This window comes from Cinclus cinclus, chromosome 4 (genome assembly GCF_963662255.1).
Source record: "Cinclus cinclus chromosome 4, bCinCin1.1, whole genome shotgun sequence".
NCBI lineage: Eukaryota > Metazoa > Chordata > Aves > Passeriformes > Cinclidae > Cinclus > Cinclus cinclus.
The window spans coordinates 54,082,210-54,104,391 of NC_085049.1; the positions used below are offsets into that span (position 1 = coordinate 54,082,210).

Below are 22,182 nucleotides of genomic sequence, written 5' to 3' on the forward strand. Positions count from 1 at the left end.
TACTTGTGCTAAACCAAACTGATCTGTTAGGTTAGCTTCCTTCTCTTCTGGAATAGAGATGCACCTATAAAACTCCTTGTAAGGGCAGAGAAGCTACAGGAGTAAATGCCCAAAGAATACTTTTTTCCCCCTCTCTGCTGTGAATTTGGATACACCCCAGAGTCTCTCTCACTTTCCCCTTCCTCTGTCAGAGGAAACACCAAGGCATGCTTAAACCCACTGAAGTCAGTGTCTGAACTTCTAATTTTGGCCAGTCTGTTATTCACCAGTTCCACAGGCTGACAGGGAAGATTCATAGAAAAACTTTAGATACCTCTGTTGAAGACCAATATTGAAGAAAGCACACAATATCTGTGTGCTTCTTGCATAAGCAAGTATAATAAAAATTAGACAGCATATTCAAAAGAAATATGAATAGAAAGTAATTTTAAACATTTAAAATTAAACCATAAGAAACTGAGGAGCTAAAACACTTTATTATTAATAACAATTTGTTGTTTCATAGGGACAAGTCTTGGTGAGTGGAGAAAAAATGGAAGAAACAGATATTGCTGCAAAAAACGGTCGTATTTATACCCTTGAGGGTGTTCTCATCCCACCCACGATTGTTCCAATCCTACCACACCAGTGTGATGACACAAGTCAGGTCACAAAGGTAAGACAATCATGATGAATCTGTATCTCCAACTCTTCCATACAAGGCATTCCAGCTGCCTCTTTACTTCACTTGACTTTCTCTGACATCATCCATTTGAAAGAGGTATTTTTGGAAATAAATATATCAATGGCCACATGCCTAGCAGTACTGCAAACAGGGAACTCATGAACACATCCTATACCGTTTTAAAAAATCTGGTAGTTGCATTAACCCTTTGAAATACCCTTTGTCTCTCCAGTCCAACTCTTTCCTCCAGTTCCTGAATCCCATCTGTACATACAAGTATATGGGAATTTACAAGTGTCATGTTCTCAGGGAAAACTGCCCCCTGTTTCTCAGGGAAATTATTCCAGATCAATATTTTAATTTCTACTAAATATGCATGAAAAGGAAAGAGCAAGTTAAAATATTAACATAATATTTTATATTTATATATTGGAAATATGTCATTTCCAGCAGACACAATTTCCCCTAGCCCTGCTTTCATCCAGAAACAAAACTATTCCAATTTAAAAGGGTAGATTTTGGCAAACCTTGCTTACTTAGGTAACACAGTACAGGCCTTTACTTGGTAACATTCAGATGCTATTTCTGGTAAGAGGGCTGAATGTCAGACCAAACTTTTCACTTGGAGTAAGCATAGCTCCAGTGAGCTGCCCCTGGACCATGCTCAAGCCCACATCTGGGCCAGAAACAGTTCCGGTACAAAAGGAAAACATTTAATGTCTTTGGTTACATTTAATGTCTTAGCTTACAACAGTCCAGAACCACAGCCTGCAAAGAGGTTCCCAGCAGAGCTGGACAGCATCAAAACGTAATGCAGAAAACACTGGTAGTAATGATCTATTGCCTCTAGCACTAACTACAAAGTGCTGTATGTGCAATATAATCATAAACTAGGCAGAGCTCCAAGCAGCAATCTCTGATGCAAAAAAGCAATCCACAACCAGAACACTCCAGTAATCTGAATTCCTTACCAAAAAAAACTACCTAAAAATTATGTCCAACAATCAATCCTAAAGCAACAGACAAAAAAATTATTTAAAGACAAAACAAACACTGTCAGTCACAAATTATTCCCCAAATTTAAGTTGGGCACTTCTGTCAACCTTGAAAACTTCATGCATATATAAAAACTTAGTTATATATTCCAAGATTTAAGCAGAGCACTCCTAGCACAAAAGAGCAATGGCTTTTACAGTTTTTACTCTGCACCAAGTATTTCTATCACTCTCAGAAAGTAGGAGTAACACCATCTAATAAATACTACTTACATTTAAAGAGTTAAAAAGCACAAAACTTGTAGGAACTGATAGATCTACACACTTAAAAGAACTTTGCAGCCCTAAAGATGGAACCTTTAGGCCAATGCATACTCATCCATGTAACCATACCCATATGTTGAAAGCTGCACCTGAGCCTGACTGAAGGACTGCAGGGCTTATTCTTAACATCACAAAGAGCACAGAAGGGACACCAAGTCCTCAGTACCTGCCTGATATGTGGACCAGAGACAATGTTATGATCTCTGACAAGTGGTGCTCGGAGCACTGAAGGAGCAGGTGACCCCAGCTCCCTGCTCCACCTTCCCCCAGAGATCATCACCCCTGTAGCAGATTTGATGGGAATATATCTCTGTGCTCCAGTGACTTCAGTGTAAAGGCAGTGTATCCATCTACTATTGAAAACGGGCAGATCAGACCTTGCCTGGAAGTGTGGACACTTTTCTCTGTCCTCTTCTGCAGCGTGGCAGAGGAGAGAGACCAGGCTCCCACCCTCAGGAAAAGGAAGGAGCAGGTACAGGTGGTGGGACCATTCCAGGGGGACAAAGGGACTGAGTAGGTGACACCAAGTGGCACTGAGCAGCAAGAGCAGCAATACCAACAGAGTGAAACATTCAACAATCAGCCAGATTTTTATGTTCTAAAAGGGGCAAAAGTGCACTTAACAGGAATTTTCAGAAACACCAAGGCAAAACCCTATGTCAGCTTCAGATATAACTATGCAGCTTGTAAAAGAGCTTCTATGATGTCTAAATGTATTTGCCAAAATATATATATCTGACCCACAGACCTTTAAAACATAGTAGTCGTATAGATACCTCAGCTATTTGCTGCACAAATGCTTTTGTAAGTCTGGTTCTTTATTCCTGTAAGTCCTGTACAACATGAAGGACTACTAAATCCAAACTAGTACCTGCTTCTTTCCCCACAGCTCCAGTGATAAATCTGTGGGAGAAGTGCTATAATTCAGGTTTATGGTCCCCTGTTCAATGGCTACAAAACAGAGTCACATAACACAGTGGATGCTGGCTCTAGGATTTATGCTAACTTGATTGAAAAACAAGACACTGATAGTCACAAGGACAGCAGCTTTGACAAACTCCATATCCACACTCTGAAAGGTTCAACCTCTCTGAAGTTACTGCATGTAGAGCTTGTAGAGAATTCACCTTTAAAACTGCCAGTGGAGTTTATATCTCCTCAGTAATGTAATTGCCAGCCTCTGTCAGCACTACACGGTGATAGATTAGCTAGTCAGGAAAAACAACCAAAGGATGAAGACAAAAAAGTATCTACGTACCATTGGATCATAATGGAGTACAGGATCTACAATGTGGAAGTAAAGAATAATTTTCTCTTTGCCACCTACACACAAGACAAATTTCTGTTCATGGTGCCTGCATTCTAAACTCAACTAATCTGTGGTTTTACAGGAAGAAATAAAATATTCTCATAGAAGTTAAATGTGTAGACCTCACTAGACTCTCAGACAATATTAGTTACAATACTGAGTTGAGTAGGGAACACCGGTGCATTCATGTCCTTGTTTTCTTCTGCTGAGGAAGCTTCATGTTGATTAAAAAGCAGGGAGCAAGGGAAGGGAAAATGGGGAAAGAAAGCAAAAGGTGGAAATGAACAACCATTCTTCAAAATCCAGAGCCAGAAGATATAGCCCTGGTGCTGCCCTTTGGATCCAGATTCATGCTGTAACACTTCTAAGTCATAAAACAGCGGTACTTAAAATTTACAGGGTAAACCATCCATAAAAGCATGCATCTCAGCACTTGGTATAATGCCTTTTCAAACCCCTGTTCCTATTGTTTCCATCTAGGGTGTGTGTGCAGGTCGTTTACAGCATGCACTGTCTCCCTGTCCCCTGGATGCACAGCCCATCCCAAGTGACACTTCCCAACAGGCTCCCCAGTTGTACAAAAGGCACAGGGAGAAGCCATGCCCATATTTTGGTTATTTCTCTGCCAATACAGATAGCAAAAGAACCACATATGAATACAGGAAACTGCGCAAAAATACAAATATAGATGGTACTTTCATCTCTTTTTGGCAATGATTGAATCTGATAATTTCACCATTATTTTGTTTGCTGTTGCAAAATTCCCTGTATACTTTGTAGAAGCTCTTGTTTCTCAGGTGAAACAAGTCCTATTTCAGCAGAGGAGAGATGTGATGAATAAGAATCACTATGACAATGGTTTGAGAGTTAATAAACTGAATATGTTTAAAATAGACCGTGCATCTGTTAAAAGTTTCCTTTTGATTAAGCACCCTCCCTGAAGTAACAGTCTGCAGACGCAGGTTCAGGAAGGATTGAAGATCTCCCATCTGCTTTGTATCTAAGAGATGCAAATTTAGCTGCATATTTCTCCACATAGAAAATTCAAGTCTAGCTACCACAGGGATGTTATTCACCATTTTATAAAAATTCACTGATAATAGTCCTGTAAATCAGTAGTCAGAAACAATGAAAAGAAAGTTCATACTATGAAAAATACATAAATTAATTAAATTTTAAAATGCAATACCAGCAAGGTGCTTTCTGTTCTCCAGGTAAATTATTCTGTGATATTAAGATTGTACCACAGAGCTCTGCATGGCTTAGAAATACTAATGCTTGCCCTTTGTGCATGTTCCAGCCTATCTCAAAACAGAGGTGCATTACTGAACAGCCAATCTTTCAAAAAATTGGCTGTGCTACAGCCTGCAATACAACAGCAAATCTATAGAATTACAGCTTCTTATAATGAAATGTATGTAGAAGTTTTCCAAAATATTTTCTTACACATGGTGAACTTTCCTTTTGGAGTTGAGAGGTGTTTGGACACTTCCATGTAGTTTCCATGCACTTCAACACCAGGCTGAGAGGAGCTAATGTACAACTCAGAGCCAAATATCAGGGAAAATCCAGGTTAGCTGTCATATGTTATTGACAAGAGCACTCATACTCTGCCATGCAGGAGTTTTCACACAAGGCTCCAAGCCCAGGTGTACTCATTTTCCCATTCAGCTTCACCCATGAAGAACAGGACAACTCATCCTCTCCTGGTGCCAGCCACTCCTGTCCAGGACTTCTCATGATATTGGATAACAGTGAGTGGGAAAGACTCATGAGAGTCATACCCCAACTACTGCTTGGGAAGTCTAGTTCTTTCAGAAGTCATTAGTCCCTGAGAAGTACTTACACCCTTCTGGTTTCTGGGGCTCCCAGTCAGGCCTCTGAACTTCATGAGCGCCACTTACTGACAGGGAGATAACTCTAAAACCTGTAAGCTTTGTAAGCCTTTTGCTAGTTCCTAATTCTCTTGAATCACACATGCAAATGAGTCTTTTCTAATACAGTTTGTCTTTATAAAAAGTGGATCAAGAAGCCACTTCACAAATAAAACAACAGATGTGACTGAAAAAGCCATTCAGAGCTGCATGGTGGTTAAACCCCACCCTGGTGCAGAGGGGAAGGAGGAAGATGAAAGCAGCATGTTTGGCTGTCACAGCATCTCCCTGGAGTGAAACACCCTGGGGCTCCTGATCTCAAATTCCAAGCACACTCCCTGCATCCTAATTCCACTGCACTCCCACTGGCAAATATGAGACTGCACAAAACATGAGCAGATACCCACTGGCATGTTCATAAGTGGGGACAGGATGGGGATTTCTGACACTGAGTCTGGTAAGAACAAGGGCAATATCAGGTGGTCTGTGCATCCCCTTATCGAACTGTCAGCACCCCTCCTGGTTTTTAATGAGGACATTGCAGAGCTGGTTCTGGTTCAACATGAGGCATTTCAGAGACAGTTATCCCTGCAGGCCTTTCCCAAAGAGCCAAAACACGATAAAGATTTGGTCTTTACCCACTGCCTCTACCCTAAAGCCCTGAAAAAGAGGATATGTTCTTTATTTTGCAGGAGTCAAAGTGTTGCAAAGGCTTCTTTGGCCCTGACTGCAGACCATGCCCAGGAGGTTTCTCCAAACCCTGCTCTGGAAAAGGGCAGGTAAGCAGAGCATCCAGCAGCATCCTGCAATCCAGGGGGAAGGATGAGCTGTGTCCCAAAAGTCCCTGAAGCATTCCTGCACAACAGGAATATTGGGCTCCACAAGGGCTACCCCCTTCATCTGTGTCCAGTGATGGGTGTGAATTTCAAGTTCAGTATTAGATGTGAGGAAAAACAAATCTGTCATCTCTCAGATGCCCAAATTTCAGATTTCTAGGGTTCCAACACAGCACACAGGCAAGGGTGAGTGGTCCATTCTCATGCTTTTAATTTGCACAGCACAGTAATGATGCAGCTCACTATTCTCACCTAAAAACTGCAAAGAGAGGTAGAACATATAGCGGCAAAGAAAAAGCATAATGGAAGTTTTTCCTTGAAGCACCTTTTTCAGCAAAGCTGGGGATTTTCCTGAGAGTCTATCAGAGCCCCAAAATATGGACAAGCATATAGTCTCTTTTCCAGGGTAAAGATTTGTTTGAATTCATACATAACAGTCATCTCCTTTCTATATCAGTGTATGGATGGCCTGGATGGAAACGGGACTTGTGTTTGCTCTGAGGCATTTCAAGGCTTGAACTGCCAGTTCTGCTCAGACCCTGGCAAATATGGACCTCAGTGTGACAAAGGTAAGTGCAGCTGTGCTGCCTCAGCACAAGAGCATGGGTTATTTCCTTTGGACCCTAGAGATGTTCAGGTAGGAATTAACTGATTTCTAAACAGTCCATGTGGAGGATGAGCAAGATGTTCCTGGAGTACTTTCTTTTCCTATTTCAAAGGGACACATCATAAGGCCAAGGTCAGTGTAAATACTCTAAATGACTCTTTGCAGGAGGCATAGCTTGTTTTATACTGATTTATTGTTCTTCTGATTTCTGTCTCCCTCACACAAGTAATTGAAAAGAAAGCCTTTCCTGTTCTGAACAGATTCTGCCTGCAATGAGAAGCATATGTAATCTAAGAACAGCTAGATCTATAAACAGGTCATGTTTTGGCCCCTTAACTATTCTTAATGAATAATTTCTGATCTATTTTACAGCTATAGGTCTGCACTGACAGATTCAATCCTACTGAGCCAAACCATTATAAATTTGAGAGTCTACAGCATATAAAATATCAAACATACATACATTCCTCATCTAAAAAACATTTTTAGTGTTTTTTGTTATGAAACAGCCTGCCATTCACGAAGCACAGCTCACTTGAAAGTTCAGATGTGCACGGACAAAAGCTGAGACATAAATTCCATAAAGAATGGCGGTAGTTCCTAAACTCCAGTCACACCAAAGTAGTAAGTGTTTGCTTTACTAGTCAGCACTGGCACTTTGAAATGCACAAATGTCTCCTGGTGTGCCCTTTGGGCACATTGCTGTGCCTCCAGCAGCACTAATCCACCCAGTCTTAGCAAAGTGCTGGTAGGTCTGTGCTGATGTTCTGTGCAATCTGTGGGATCTGTGGGCTCAATGTTTAAAGGTTTACCCCGTCGCTGAAAGCACAGCAAAAGTCTTGCAATGAATAACTTTAATAGGTCTAGGACATAGCATTTTGTTCCTACTTCTCTGAAGCACTTTGAAATTCAATGATAAGACCAGTGTAAAAATACGACAGGTTTGAAATAGTTACCCATGAAACACACCTGAAAAGACATGGCTATATGATTAACAAACAAGTTCCTCAGCAAAATGAGAAGATTCAAAAGTTTAGATTTTTGAAAAAAGAAAAAAAAACCCCAGGAATTCATAAGAAATGCTATGTAAATATAAATGCCTTTTCCCACTATGGAATTGCACATTGTAATTTATCTCTGGCAGAGTGCCTCTGCATTTATGGGCAGTGTGATAACCGAATAGACAGTGATGGGACCTGTCTTCCTGGATCCTGCAGAACTGGATACACAGGGAAACTCTGTGAGAAGCAGATTGTTCCCTGTGAGCCCTCCCTACAGCTCTGCCATGAGCATGCAGACTGCCAGCTTAGCGATGGCACAGTGAGGTGAGTCACTAACTTGCATTCAATTAACATGCACTGTTAATTGTGCTGCAGCTCTTTCCCTTTTGCCTGACCAAAACAGTCCTGGACAGCAGTGCACAGGCAGCAGCCACTGCAACCCTGCTATGCACCAAATAAGCATAATCATGCACTACACCAGCCTTGAGTTGCAAGATAATAATTAGGAGTTCTCAATACCCTGTTCCATATATACTTAACACTGAAAGATAGCTGAATACAGATCTGATCCTTGGTTAAAAGCCTCCCTTCCTACCAACATCTACAGAGGCTTTTAGGAAGCTCATGTTTCTAACCACCCCTTAGTGATTTAGGAGTTTAAGCCTTGCTGGAAAAAAAAAAAAAAAAAAAAAAAAAAAAACAAAAAAACAAAAAACAAAAACACAACAGTTTGAGGATAGATATCTCAATCTGGTCAGCTAAGATCAATTTTGCATGCCACAGCACTACAGATTTCAGCACAGGTTCCCCAGTCCTGCCAGGACTGGTCTCAAAACTCTGTTACTTCTTCAGCTGCCCTGTACTTGCCTCAAGCTCACCTTCACATGCAGCAAATTTGCCTCTTGCTGCAGTGTATCCTCAATAAGTCACGACAAAGCACACTGGGGATGCTACAGAAACCGAGTGCTTAAGTAAATCCCTCCAAGATGGGTGAGTCCTGGGGAGGAACCCAGGGGGACAGTGGGGGTTCATCATCTTGCACACATTTTCAGGGAGAGAGCCATCTTCTGTGTCACTGAAAGAGAGCATAGCCAGCCCATAAAGATTTTGGAGCTGTTAGCTCAGCTTTGCAATGATAACATCAGCTCAGAATTAATTTCACTCCCAGTCTCGCATGCAGGGAATGGAGCCCTAATTTGAGTCAACTAACCCAGTCAATATTTTGGGAAAAAAAAAAACAATGTACACACTTGAGCTACTTGCATCACGAATCCAAGGTTACCAATTTTAGGCTGCTTATAAATAGCATGTTGCAGTGGAAAACAATCACTTTATTTTAGAGCTGTCCTGTCACATGTAACACTTCCCTTCTTTTGTCTCTGTAGCTGTGTTTGCCAACCTGGCTATGAGGGAGATGGCCTGAGCTGCAGCAAAGTTGATCCTTGTGCTGTTTTAAGCCCTGGTGGCTGCAATATCAATGTGAGTATGTGCTTTTCCCAGAGAAAAAGATAAGCAAAGAGGAAGTTTCAGCCAGAAACTTCTGCAGAAGAGTCACAGTTCTCACTCGAGTTCCAGGCTCTTTCCCCACATACCACTATAGAGCTTAGCCAAGCCTCAGGGCTAAAATCTGGATGTGCCCTAAGAGTGCCACATGACTGTCTCTGAATCTCCCCCTAGGCTGAGTGTGTTCAGACAGGCCCAGGGGAGCACAGGTGTGTTTGCCAGGCAGGATGGACAGGTGATGGAAGGGACTGCTCAGCCATCAACAACTGCCTGCTGCCCTCCACAGCACAGTGCCACGAGAACGCCACCTGCATATACATTGGGCCAGGTCAGGTAGGTCCTTGCACTCAGTGTCACCTTCAGTGCATGTCCTCAGCCATCCTGCTCTGCCAGAGCTTGGGCTTCCTACCTTGTTTTCTTCCCCAAAGCCTCCTCTCCCTCACAGCCACGATTTTATTTCTACGTGGTGCTGTCTACTTCTCTCTTAAATTCCAACCCCAGTGTTCCCTCCTTTCTGTGTGGTGGTGCTCTGGCAGCAAACACATTTTTAGAAAGCACATTAGTAGATGTCAGGTATAAAGGTCTTCTGCAGATGTTAGCATCATTCCACTGAATTCATTGTTAAGCTACAGGAACACAGGGAAACTAATTCACCATGTCTAGAATATTCACATTATTTTAATAGTTTTAATGAATTGCTGTGTTTTATTGAAATGACAGAATAACTGTAAGTGTAAGGATGGATTTCAGGGGAATGGAATTGAATGCACACCCATAAACTCGTGCCTGGAACAAGAAGGAAAATGCCATCATCTGGTGAGTAATTAATCATTCCCTGAACAAAGTGTTCAGATACGTATCACGCCTCGCCTCCTGCACAGACCATAGAATTTATTTGCCATTTCAAGCCTGATATTTCTTTTTGAGAAATAACTTTCCAAGCAGTTCTACAAGCACCAAAAACCGTGTGAATCACATCAGTATGGTACACGAGCTGAAGATAGACTGCAAGGTCTGCTCCCAGAACTGCTAGTACAGAAGGATTATCTCAAGCCTGGAATAAACAAATAAATGCGGTTTTTCTACCAGCAATTACAACTTGGATCCACTATCCTGTTGGGATATTTACCCAAGTCAAGCATCTCTAGCCAGGCATTTATCAGTAGCTGCACGTGCTCTGTTGAGCCCTGTAATCCCTCAGGTGGGACACAGGGACAGAGCTGAGGTGAGGAGCACTGGGGAGCAGAGGATGGATCTGCCATAGTCAGGCAAAAGAACAGGGTCCCAAATTTGTAGGAAGGAAAACCAGAAAAGGTGGAGCAAAGTTTAGATTCCTACAGACTTAGAGCATGGTGGGTAAGGGAGGGAGTTAGTGCCCTGGGTCTATGGAGTGTGTCCTACAGAAAAGTGAGAACACCTGTGTGAGATGGTAAAAAGCTCCTTTGTAAGTTTATCCTTGTATATAAACAGGTCCTAGCGAGAGGCTTCACAGGGGCCATCCTGGTGTGGTCTCCTAAGTATCTGACAAATTATCCCTGTTTCTGGTTCAAAGGCAACTTGTCAGTTTGAGTCTTCTCGTGGCTGGGAGTGCGTGTGCCCGGTGGGCTACGAGGGGGACGGTCGGAAATGCCACGGAAATGCTGCAGATGTAAGTTATGGGCTCGCTTCCTCTGGGCACAGGACCTGCTGCACAGCTCTCACCCTGGATCTTAACCAGAGAGAACAGCAAAGCCTTTACAAACAGCCAGGAAAGCATGAGGCCCACCAGTGGTCCCTGCAAAGAATGTTCCAGTGGGAACACTTGCCTGATTCATAAATTATCTGTTGTGCTTAAAAATATGGTTTGGAAAGGGGCCTAAGAGAGCAGAGCATATTTCTGGCTTCAAACAAATTGAAAATTTGAAACTGAAAACAAGTTGAAAAACACCAATCTCTGAGTCCAGACCTGCAGAAGTGCTAAGCACTCACCTCCCAGCTGGGAGTACCAAGCAGTCAACTCTTTTGAAGTTCTGCCCTGCAGTCTCTCTCAGTGGAAATGATCAGTTCATCATGTTGAAACAAACTGTGCTGACCCACAGGCAAATAAAACCAAAACAAGTCAATCGGTGAAATAAATATGCATTTAACAGCACAGGAAAAATGAAAGTGTCCTCAGTCTCAGCTCCTGGCAATAATCTTGCATGGCTCTCAGTACTATCTGCCACCCCTGCTTATACCACCATCTACCCCTGTTCTAAGTAAGCAGAATAAGGTCTGGGTGATGTGAAAGATGTACAAATATCAGCTAAAACAACATAAATTTCAATCAATTTTGCATAGAGTTAAGAGAAGAATTAAGTTTAAAATCACAGTAAATTAATGCTTAGCCTGGGGTCAGTACAAAATACTGACCAAGTTCAGGTACACACCTAAGAATCCATGGCCTGATTTTCAAGAATTGGTAACTCACCATTCCCGTTACCAGAGATCATCAGTGTTCAAAAAGAAACATTAATGCCATCCCTTTTCACACACACTGAAAACCTCCTCCTCTGTATCACATCAGCCAGGCCAGGCACAGTGGGTTGCACCACAGCCAAAAGCACTTTGGTACAACTAATTATAGCTTACAAACTCACTGATCTCTCTTCTTTCTAATCAGGAGATATCCACTCTGTCAGAAGCAGCTGCTTTTAACCAATGGGTTAATGTAAGTACCCTTTGTGGTTAATTTCTGTAGTATGTTCAAGTTTGCAAAAATACATGAGCCTTGTAGAGTTTAGAAATGGGAGCCTCGCAGCAACATTTCCATCAGAGAGAGGAAGGTGAAGGTCTGGAGAGACATCAGGGTGCCTTTCCTACCAGTTGAGGAAGGGGTTGATCATTTGGTTCTCAAATTTTTGTCTGAAAAAGAACTTCTGAACCCAAATTCAGTGAGTTAGGAAGGTCCCCAAGCAGCAGAGCTAGTTCCAAGCCTGCCCTCTGAGGCAGGGAGCTAACATAAGCCATGACTAGTTTTGCATGAAAACACAGTGCAATCCAGATGGTGTGCAGCAGGGTGCAAGCAGAGACTGAACATGACCCCAGGTGTCTCTAAGGCAATGCCTTATCCTCCCCATTTTCACTGTGTCCCACAGCAGGGAATGTCAGTGTATGGCTGCCCAGTGTGCTGCTGCCACAGCAAGAGAGCAGGAAAAAACGCATTCTGTGCAAGCCTGAGGTGCATGAAATAGAAACATAGGATGGTTAGAGTAGAACAGGACTTTTAAAGGTCACCTAGTCCAATCTCACTGCCATCAGCAGAGACATCTTCAACTAGATTGCTCAGAGTCCTGCCCAGCCTGACCCTGAATGTCTCCAGGGATAGGTCATCTGTCACCTCCCTGAGTAACTTCTTCCAGTTTTTCCACACACTCACTGCAAGCAAATAAATAAATAAATAAATAAATAAATAAATAAAATTTTAAAAAATCTTCTATCTAACCTGAATTCACCCTTTTTCAGTTTAGAACTTTTATCCCTTATTCTTTTGCAAAATATCCTGCTAAAAAGTTTGCTCCATCTTTCTTACAAGCTCCCTTTAAGTACTGAAAGGCCACAGAAGTTCTGCCTGGAGTCTTCTTTTCACTAGGCTGAACAACCTCAATAAGGAAGGAGGTTAGATTGTTAGATTCCAAATTATGGAAGAGACACCAAATTAGGTTTTAAACCCCAAAGTTCTGCATACACTGGCTGTCAAAATCAACATTCCATTTTCACATGCTACCATTTATTACCAGAGCAGCAGTAACATTAGAGGTTCTACCCCCACTGTTATTGGAACTGTATGAATAAAGATCAAAACCAGTTGCTTCCACAAAGAGCTTAAAACCTAAATGTAAAAAGTATACAGCAAGTACACAGTGAACAGAAAGGGACAGTGATGTGTTAATGAATAGCATCAGAAGCAGAAGTCAAAGCACACTAGTCGCTTGAAGACTTTTCAAAGTTAGATGGCCTGGGGATCATTAAAGTACATAATTGCAAGGAACACCTCAGGGAGCTCCTTAAGACAGCTCAATATGGCTAATTCAAGGCAGCTGTCTGCCTGGCCCTGAGCTGAGAATGTAGCACTGGACACTGTAAAAGATAAACTGAAGAACTTAAAGAAATGGGCACAATGGGAAATGTTGTTCACCTGCTAATGTGCTCTTCAGATAATGAGGGAACAGAGGGAAGATTCTGTATAATCTGTTGAAACAGATGTGGAAATTTCTGCTACACTTCAGAGAAATGTTATCACTTAAAATAAACATTGGTAACTACAAACATGAGCAAAATAGGGAGGCATATCCCTCTGTGGATTTTTAACTTTGTACTTGAGCAGGAATGTGATGTTTACCACTTTTCATAACCAAATATTTTTCTTGCTGGTCAAAAAGGATGAGAAGGGGAAGTTTGTTGCTCTTTCTATATTTAAATATTTGGAAGGTGATAGGGATGATGGCTAGAAAGAAAGATGATGTTAATAGAGACAAAATTCCCAGCTATTTAAGGGAGCTGCTTCCCTTCTTGACTTAAAACCCAATATGGATAGCAAAGGACTATGCAAAACAAGGCAGCTTCCAGGCAGCATACCAGCTGCAAAAAGGTAGAACACAAGCTCATATTGCTCCCTCAAATTTTGCAGTATCAAAAATGGCAAATTATGGAGCCTGTGAAAAGCTTGGAAAACCTCATCTTCAGCAAGATTGCATGCAAATATCTAGCTTTCCAGTTTTTTTACTCAAAAAAACCCCAAAAAACAAAAAACACAACTGGAAAAATCCTCTCCAGTAGAAGTTCTTTCCATCTTTAAGGTAGATGAAAACATGGAAGATAATTATTTCATGCATGCTACAGATTTCACAATCTCCCTCTAAAATTAGAGCTGTCAGCAGCAGGCTCCATTGCAGTGCTAGTGGGCACAGATAACTCTTGGACATCTTGAAAAAAATCCCAGCCATGTTAAATAGTCTTCTTCCAAATGGGAATATTGTGTCATGGGAGTTTCTTATATCATGGTTCATAGTCTTTCCATCTATTAGACAGCATGGAGTGCTCTGTAAGAGAAAGTTACTTGAATTTATCAGTAACCACTAGCATTTATCACCACTACTTTTTTTAAAAACATTCAAGCGCATAATACAGCATCTATGAGACAGGCAAACTTTTGTGGGGGTTATGTATATCATAATAAAAATCCATTCTGCCCTGAACATTATTTCTGCCCTTTGAATCTGTTCTGTAAAAAATAGACACTCATTTACCATTTTTGTACAGCTCTAAGTGCTATTGTTCAAGTCACTGCACAGTATAATAGTTTTTTCCTTTCCAGGCTGGTCACAAAGCACGTCACCTATGCCACCCTGCTTAAAATGTCACCAGCTACTATTTATAGACCACCCTTAGAATGAATTATTTTACCCTCTTTACTTTCATGCAGGAGGCCAAGATAAACTCAGTGCTGTCCACCACCCCGAACCTTACTGTCCTTGTGCCTTCTCTGCAAGCAATTGAAAACATGGATGAAGATGAGAAAGCCTTTTGGATGTCAGAAAGTAACATTCCAACTCTCCTTAAGTATGTTAATGGTTTGGGGCTTTCACTCTTCAATTGTTTTTATGCTAAACAAGATTTTGGTTTGAAGCCACTAGAGCAAGACAGGTATTTTGATTTTAAAGGAAGGGCATAGAATTCCCCTTCTAGTTCCAGTGGTATAAATCTCTGTAGCAAGGCCCCTGGAAAGCAAGGCATTATTTATATTGCATCAGAAATGTTTAAAGGTCAAACTAAGATCAAAACATGGCTGAATAAGGTGTTATAGAAGTAATTCCTGCTTAAAACCACAGTTTTAGATACACTAAGCATGTTTATCTGAAATAAGAAATAGAAAAAAGAGAGAGAAAATGCAGACATTCAAATCCGGTTAATTTCTTTTAGGTATCACATACTGACAGGAGCTTACAGCCTTGCTGATTTCCAGAATTTATCATCTTCTGACATACTGCCAACATCACTACAGAGCAAATTCCTACACTTGTCTAAAGAAAATGGGGTGAGATGACCTGCAAACCACTGTGGTATCATACACCAAACCCTAACCACCACTGCCACTGACTTTCTTGTATTACAAAACCACACAGACATTATGCATTTTTTTTGAAGTACACATGATAAAACCAAAGGCATAGTTCAATTATATTGGGAGAAACATGAGTTTGTTTTTCTCTACCAATTTACATCACTGAAATTTGTCCACAATATTATTTATTTTTAATGTAGCTGCTGCAAACCCTGGACAGTCTTGTACCCAAGCAGAGAGGCAATCCTTGCCTGGAGCAGCCTGTGTGAGCTAAATTAAGACAAAGAGCATCAAGGACACCAAATAACTTAGTTTAGGGAACTGGGAAGGTAGGAGGAAGCAGTGATAACACACATCTCCATATATGCATAATAATGATAATCCTAAACCACCTGAGGGTACTTTAAATGGTAAATAAGTTACAGCCCTTCCCCTCTTAGCCTTCCCCCCCCTTTTTTAGATAAGTTCCATGTTCTGAGGAGGATTTCCTGGAAATACAGAAGTCATATTGAAGCACTTCAACCCAGTTAAGGGAGAGGGAAGTGCCCCTCACCTCCATGCTGCAAAGGCAAAGTTATGAACGGGGTTCTCCAAAGCTGCACACAACTGGGAGGGTGTGAATCAGCTCAGAGCTCAGCCTACCCTGTGCTGGAGGCAAGAGCACTTAACCCTAGGCAACCACTCCAGTAAGCAAGTCCAGGGCTCTGCCAGTGGTGCCATGGTGCAGCCCTGGGCAAGCATTTGGGAAGGTGTGGAAATCCACAGTGGGAGCTGCTGGGAAAACGCCACCCCTGCAATGAGAACACCAACCCCCTTCTCCTCTCTCTTTTCCAGAACCTGACCCTCGAGGGTGCTCGCTTTGTGGCCAGTGACATCGCATCCACAAATGGGGTCATTCATGTTATTGATAAGGTACACAATGCAGTGAGAAGGATTTGCTCCTCTGCACCACAAGCAATGCAAAACTATTAACCTCCTGTGGAAAAAAAGAGCTGTGCACAGAAGAGCATTTTTGTCCTGCAGCTGATCTGGGATGTCTTCTCCTCTGCAGGTCCTGACCCCGCTCCGAAGCGCTGCCATGCCGAGGCTGCTGGACCGCCTGGAGCAAATGCCAGACTACTCCATTTTCAGGGGCTACATTATCGTAAGCTTTCTCATCATGTTCACAAGGTTTTCAGCACAGAGGAAGCTCTCTGCTTTGTTTGTGTTTCAGACTATCAGTGGTCGTTCTGATTGTTTTTATTAATGTGTTTCACAGCAATACAACCTGGCCAATGAAATAGAAGCAGCAAACACATACACAGTCTTTGCCCCAAGTAATGATGCCATAGAAAATTACCTAAAGGATAAGCAACCTGCTACTCTGGTATGTATTGCTCCCAAGGTTTGTCCTAACAGCTCAGTATTTCATCTTTCTTTTAAGTGGATGGGTCACAAGGACACAGATACAGGAAGAGATTTATTTCCCAGAAATCCAGTAAGTTAGGGTTCGTCTGTAACACCAGAGAAGATGAAGTAGGATGGATCTACCTACATTTTCCTGACTTGCTGGAAGAGCCTAGGTATTTGCTCTGGGTTTTGGCCTTCTCTAGATTAAAAACACAGTGAAAATTTCCAAGACAACTTGTCCGTAGACTTTGTTTTGGTTTGGGATTTTGAGAGAGATTTTTTTTAATGTAAAGATCAGTACACAAGTGACCAGAAAAAACACAGAAATGAGGTTTTTTAGGTGAATAAACTCCAGTCCCCTGACATCACTAATACCCCATCATTAATACAGCCATGAAATATTCTTTTTTTCTTTGATTTCCCACTAGCATCTTTTATTGCAAAGACAAAGTTGCAGCAGCACTGTCTATTGGCTAGGCAGCTCTTAAACTCTCCAAAACACTCAGCTTCTCTCACATTGGTTAATCTCTCACCAACACATCCTGCTTCTGCTTCCTCCTCCTAGTCAGGGAGAGCTCTGGGAGTCTCCTGCTTCAGAAAAAGATGCAGAAGTCTTGGGAAACCCACTCAAAATTTTGATGTAAAGAGAGTAACTTCATCACTTTTCAATGAAATATGAATACACTCTACTAACCAATTTCTATTGAAGACAATTAAAAGCAGTTTTATTGGCTGAAGAGGTCCTTAAAGATTATATGTATAGATTTAAAAAGATAGATAGACAGATATAAAAAATACTCTAAACATTCACCCCTACAGGTTATTCAGGGATTCCCAAAGGAATAAGGAATAGGTGCAGAAAGATGATAAAAACACACATGAATATGCAACTTTCACGTCAAATGACCCCCTGAAGTTCAGAGTCCTAAAAAATTATCTGACCTTTCCCTGAATTCAGCAGCCAGCCCTATGCACAGAAGCACATTACAGGCTCAAGCAAACCTTGGTCCTCCCAGTTCAATAGCCTTTCTTCCTCCATGGTCAATAACATTTTCCTTGTAGTAAGGATGCAGGCTCCCTACAGGAGGAAATATGAGATTACCTGCCTACTGGAGAAGTCTCTCTTTAAATTCAGGCAATCTATGTTTGACTTAAACCCTCTGGAAAACACTATCCCTAGGAAGTTTTCATTCTTTATTACATAACTCTGAATGTAATTGTGTGCTGGCAGGACGAAGGCCAAATCCGCTACCACATTGTGCTGGATGAGAAGCTCCTGAAGAACAACCTGCACAATGGCATGCACAGGGAGACCATGCTAGGGTTCTCCTACCAGGTTGGGTTCTTCCTCCACAACAGCCAGGTACTGCTGTTTGCACTTGCTGGGAGAAACAGGTTTCCTGCTTTTTTACAAATCCAGCTTCAGCTTTAAACTGTCACGGAGTCGAAAGGAACCATGCATCCCTCATTAGCTTCCGTGACTCAACAGCACAAAAGTTGTCACTCAAATGCATGGCCTGTCTCAGACCTGAGTAATTCAAAGTCACCCTTGAAGGTATCTTTGACTGAATTTGATTTCAGTTGCGATGCTCACACTTAAAATTGAATTTTAGACATTTCTCTCTAGCAACTACAAGCCTGAATTCCAGAGCAATCATTAATCTGACTTCCAAGGTCTATTAGAAACCTGCCCTCAATTATAAAATATTAATTCTATATTCTGTGGATTCACTCCACTTTCAATCCTAAGAGATCAAAGCACTGGGCAACAAATATAAATTACCTTTGAAAATCACTCATGGAAAAATTAGGCACAGCAACATTAAGAGCCAAGGCCAGGAAGGGAACTTGGTCCTCCTCCTCTGTCCCAGAACTCCCTCTGGGGGGCTGCTGCTGGTGAGGGCACGATGGGAGTGTGGGGTAACACTGAGAGGATGAAAGCCCTGCTTGAAAGAGCAGTGGCTGGCAGGGTTTTCTTGGAGCCCCACATCCCCCAGACACAGCAAGCCCACCTTTTGGCATGCCTTAGGCTCCTTCTTCATAGCCTTTACACCCCCTGGAGAAAGCTGCTCTGCCAAATCCTGTAGCTAAGAAATTCCAACAGGCTCCAAGTCATCCCATGCCCTCCAGTGCAGTGGAGCAGTTAAATGCAGCAGCTGGAATACGAGCAAGTGCCTGATGCTAACTACCTTTGTTGGCTTTCCTTAAGTGGTCCCTGAGCATTTCTCTCTTTCTTCCACCTCCTACAGCTCAGCTTACCACAGAGCCATGGAACAGCTCTGCTGCTCTCTGACTGCATGTCTTTTGCAGGTATACATAAACAATGCTCCTATAGGCTATGCAAACGTTGCCACAGACAAAGGAATTATTCATGGACTGGAAAAGGTCCTGGAAATCCAGAAGAACAGATGTGATATCAATAATACTGTGATCATTGTAAGTGGTCCCATTGGTACAGAAGCTTAAAGCCCTTCAGAGAGACCCGTAGCCAAACAAAGCTCAAATGTATATGATATGTGATACTGCTTCCCAGCAAGGAATGCACACAGTTCCCACAAAGGATATTCCTACCAGAGTTTTAGCATCTCTTAAGACACCTTTGGTCCTGAAATCAGCATTCTGACAGCCTGGATAAAATATAAGCAGAGTAGCTCAAGAACAAAAAATTTTAGAAGAGCAAGTAAAAATAACCAAATTATTTCCTTCTTCCCCTTAGGAGAAGAGTGTCCCCACAGAGCTACTCGTAGGGATATTCTTCCTTGCTGAGCAGGACAGCTTCCCTCACCATCTTTAGGTTATCCTGATAATGCCTTAAGCACTAGATTTAGAAACATGGCTGGAAATCATTGTTTTTCTATGAAACAACCTGCCTGCAGCTCTGTACAGCTTGTTAACTACCTCCCATTTGTGTTGCTTAAGGAGAAGTGTGGAATTTGCTCACGACCATCAAGTTGTCCCCCAGGAACAAAAGAAATAGTAAGTATTTTTTCATTAATGCTAGTATAATGCTGGTTGTTGGTTTTTTTTTCATATCAAAACTGACTGCACATGTATTCAATCCTATTTATAATGCAATTGCCTCCATTACAACAAAAGATGTAGTATTTGCCTCAGCCTGCTACATGCATTGCTTATAATCAAGAGACTTAATCCATCCTGACCTCAAAGATTTTTGGTCTTAAATCTGCCCAGGATCAAGGTAGCAGAAGGGCAGCTTAAAGACAGTTTTTCTTTCAAGACCAGTTTTTCATATGCACTGGGACAACTAAGACTTCTCAAACTGCAAGGTTTACCTCTAACATGCAGAATTAGGGGAGTTAAATGTGGTCTGGAATATGCTTGTTCCACAAGGAATTACAGCACCGGCTTTGAGCTCTTCAAATCAGCAATGCACAGAAGGGCAAACTCAATCCATCCCCAGTAATATGCTGTAAGCTGTGGTCACAAGAAGACCTGGAGATCAGAGAGATTTTGGATGCCTAGGTCGAGTACATGAGAACTGCAGATATTTAGAGTTTCTTGCTATTTCTTCAGCAAACAATCTTTCCCCAATTGTGTTCGAACCTAGAAGGCAACTTTTCAACAGCTGTCTTTGCACACCTTCATAATTCAGTTTTCCAAGACGAATTAGAAAGACCAGAAAATGTGAAAAATAAAAAAAAAAGTTTGTAAAATTTCTGAATAGAATCTGTTCAGTTCTGAGCAAAGGAAATTTTAGACGTCTTTAAAACAAGACCCTGAGTTAAGCTGATCATATGTTCACTAGAAATTATTTACCTAATACATTTTAAATTCCAGAAGCAATTCCTTCATTTTAATTGCAAATGTGCTAGTCAGTGCACAGCGTGCATAAAGTTAATGTCCCATTTTTTAACACATTTAAAAGTAGCTGATCAATTTTATTCAGAAGTGTATGTGTTTCTCCAATATTTGCGCAGGCAGGGGAGAAGAAATACTGTGTCCTCACAGAAAACCACATGAGACAGTACACCATCCAGATCGGGTGCCAGCCCAAGTGTGCTAAAACCATCGTTGTGAGTTCACTGCTTCTATCGTGGTAAAAAACCAGGAACCCTCTTCCCTGAGCTTCAGCCTCCTCATCATTCCCACTAAGCACACACAGCATGTCAGGGCAGATCCTGACAGTGTATTTATTGACCTTTATTCTGGACACAGCGGAGATTGAAAGGTTAAAGACTGATGATAACTGCAGCACAGGGAAGTCCAGATGGTGCAGAGGGAGCACAGTTTTGGGAAGAGTACCCTCTATAGACCTCTGCTGGTCTCTAGCAATTCTCCGCCTCTCCCTGAGGTGGTGAAGGGCACCTGGGTCCCACCAAGGACTTGGGGTGGCAACCTTTGTCCTGGCACATTGAGGAGGGTGGTCAAAGACCAAAAGAGCTGATGTGCTGCTAAAAATCACAGAATCAAATACTAGTTTGGGCTGGAAGGGGCTTTAAAGATCATCTGGTTCCAACCACCCTGCCACAGACACAAATGTTCTCTCCTTGAGCGGGTTGCTCACAGCCCACTACAACATTGCCTTGTACTTCCAGGCATGGGGCCGCCCATAACTTCTCTGGGAAACCTGTCCAATGCCTCACCACAGTAAAGAATTCCTTCTTAATACCCAATATAAACCCACCCTCTTTCAGCTTGAAGCCATTGCCCCCTTTTTCTATCAGCAAGAGCCCTTGTGCAAACCCAGATCTGTCGTTCACCCTGCTTGCCAGCCCAGCCGTCAGCGCAGCATTTCTGGGTTTCCAGACCAGGGAGTGCTGCGCGGGTTTCTTCGGGCAGCAGTGCCAGCCCTGCCCGGGGAAGGCCGGGAACACCTGCTCCGGGAATGGCGTGTGCCTGGATGGCATCAACGGGACCGGCTCCTGCCAGTGCCAGGAGGGCTTTGTGGGCACAGCCTGCGAGAGCTGCAGCGAGGGCAAGTACGGCCGCGCCTGTGACCAAGGTACCCCAACCACACGGCTGCTTTGCCAGCCTCCTCAGCGCCCAGACCTGCCCCTTTCACCTTCCAACCACAGCCACTCTAGGTTCTAGAAAGGTGCAGCACTTCCAGGGTAACGGGCCACTCTTAATGTCATTAACCTGTTGTCTTTCCCCATTAGGTGTTTTCGCTCTAATCCCCCGGCTGGATTGTTTTATACAGTATCTTCTACTCTGGCACATCAGAGACTTAAAGAATCCAGCAAGAACTATCCTCTTCAGCACTGCTATTTTTCACCAATTCTTTCCCATTAAAATACAGACCCTGCATTTGGGAATAGAAGAAAGATAAGCAAAGTTTGAATTCAGAGTTGTTGTGCGATTAGAAACCAAAAGGCACAAGACAATGCCTTTCTTCAAACAGCCTAGAGCAGAAGGTGCCATCAGCAGGTGATGGCTGGTGATGTCTGCTGTCCCTGCACACGCTGCCAGGGACAGTGGCTTTCCCCATCTCTCCCACAGTATGCACTTGTGTCCATGGGAAATGCAGCAGCGGAATCGATGGGGATGGTTCCTGTGAATGTGACATTGGCTGGAGAGGAGTGATGTGTGAGACTGGTGAGTGTCCAGTCTTTTTTTTTTCCCTGAGGTAAAAAGTGA

At 42.4% G+C, this 22,182-nt stretch overlaps 1 protein-coding gene across 2 annotated transcripts in view; it reads left to right on the top strand.

The window, feature by feature from the left end:
• The window catches only part of STAB2 (stabilin 2), a 71,835-nt gene that overhangs the window by 23,287 nt on the left and 26,366 nt on the right, over positions 1–22,182 (top strand). Inside the window, exons 18-39 of one of the 2 annotated variants that reach the window (XM_062491264.1) lie at positions 506–655; positions 3,773–3,835; positions 4,593–4,671; positions 5,854–5,945; positions 6,460–6,571; positions 7,754–7,934; positions 8,996–9,089; positions 9,288–9,446; positions 9,834–9,929; positions 10,666–10,761; positions 11,755–11,802; positions 14,557–14,693; positions 15,054–15,168; positions 16,030–16,107; positions 16,247–16,339; positions 16,454–16,561; positions 17,816–17,947; positions 18,895–19,020; positions 19,504–19,560; positions 20,523–20,618; positions 21,352–21,547; positions 22,045–22,140. In XM_062491264.1, the coding sequence (XP_062347248.1) occupies positions 506–655; positions 3,773–3,835; positions 4,593–4,671; positions 5,854–5,945; positions 6,460–6,571; positions 7,754–7,934; positions 8,996–9,089; positions 9,288–9,446; positions 9,834–9,929; positions 10,666–10,761; positions 11,755–11,802; positions 14,557–14,693; positions 15,054–15,168; positions 16,030–16,107; positions 16,247–16,339; positions 16,454–16,561; positions 17,816–17,947; positions 18,895–19,020; positions 19,504–19,560; positions 20,523–20,618; positions 21,352–21,547; positions 22,045–22,140 (2,404 nt within the window). The remainder of the gene's footprint in view (positions 1–505; positions 656–3,772; positions 3,836–4,592; positions 4,672–5,853; positions 5,946–6,459; positions 6,572–7,753; positions 7,935–8,995; positions 9,090–9,287; positions 9,447–9,833; positions 9,930–10,665; positions 10,762–11,754; positions 11,803–14,556; positions 14,694–15,053; positions 15,169–16,029; positions 16,108–16,246; positions 16,340–16,453; positions 16,562–17,815; positions 17,948–18,894; positions 19,021–19,503; positions 19,561–20,522; positions 20,619–21,351; positions 21,548–22,044; positions 22,141–22,182) is intronic. The other variant, XM_062491265.1, reaches the window with a different exon arrangement.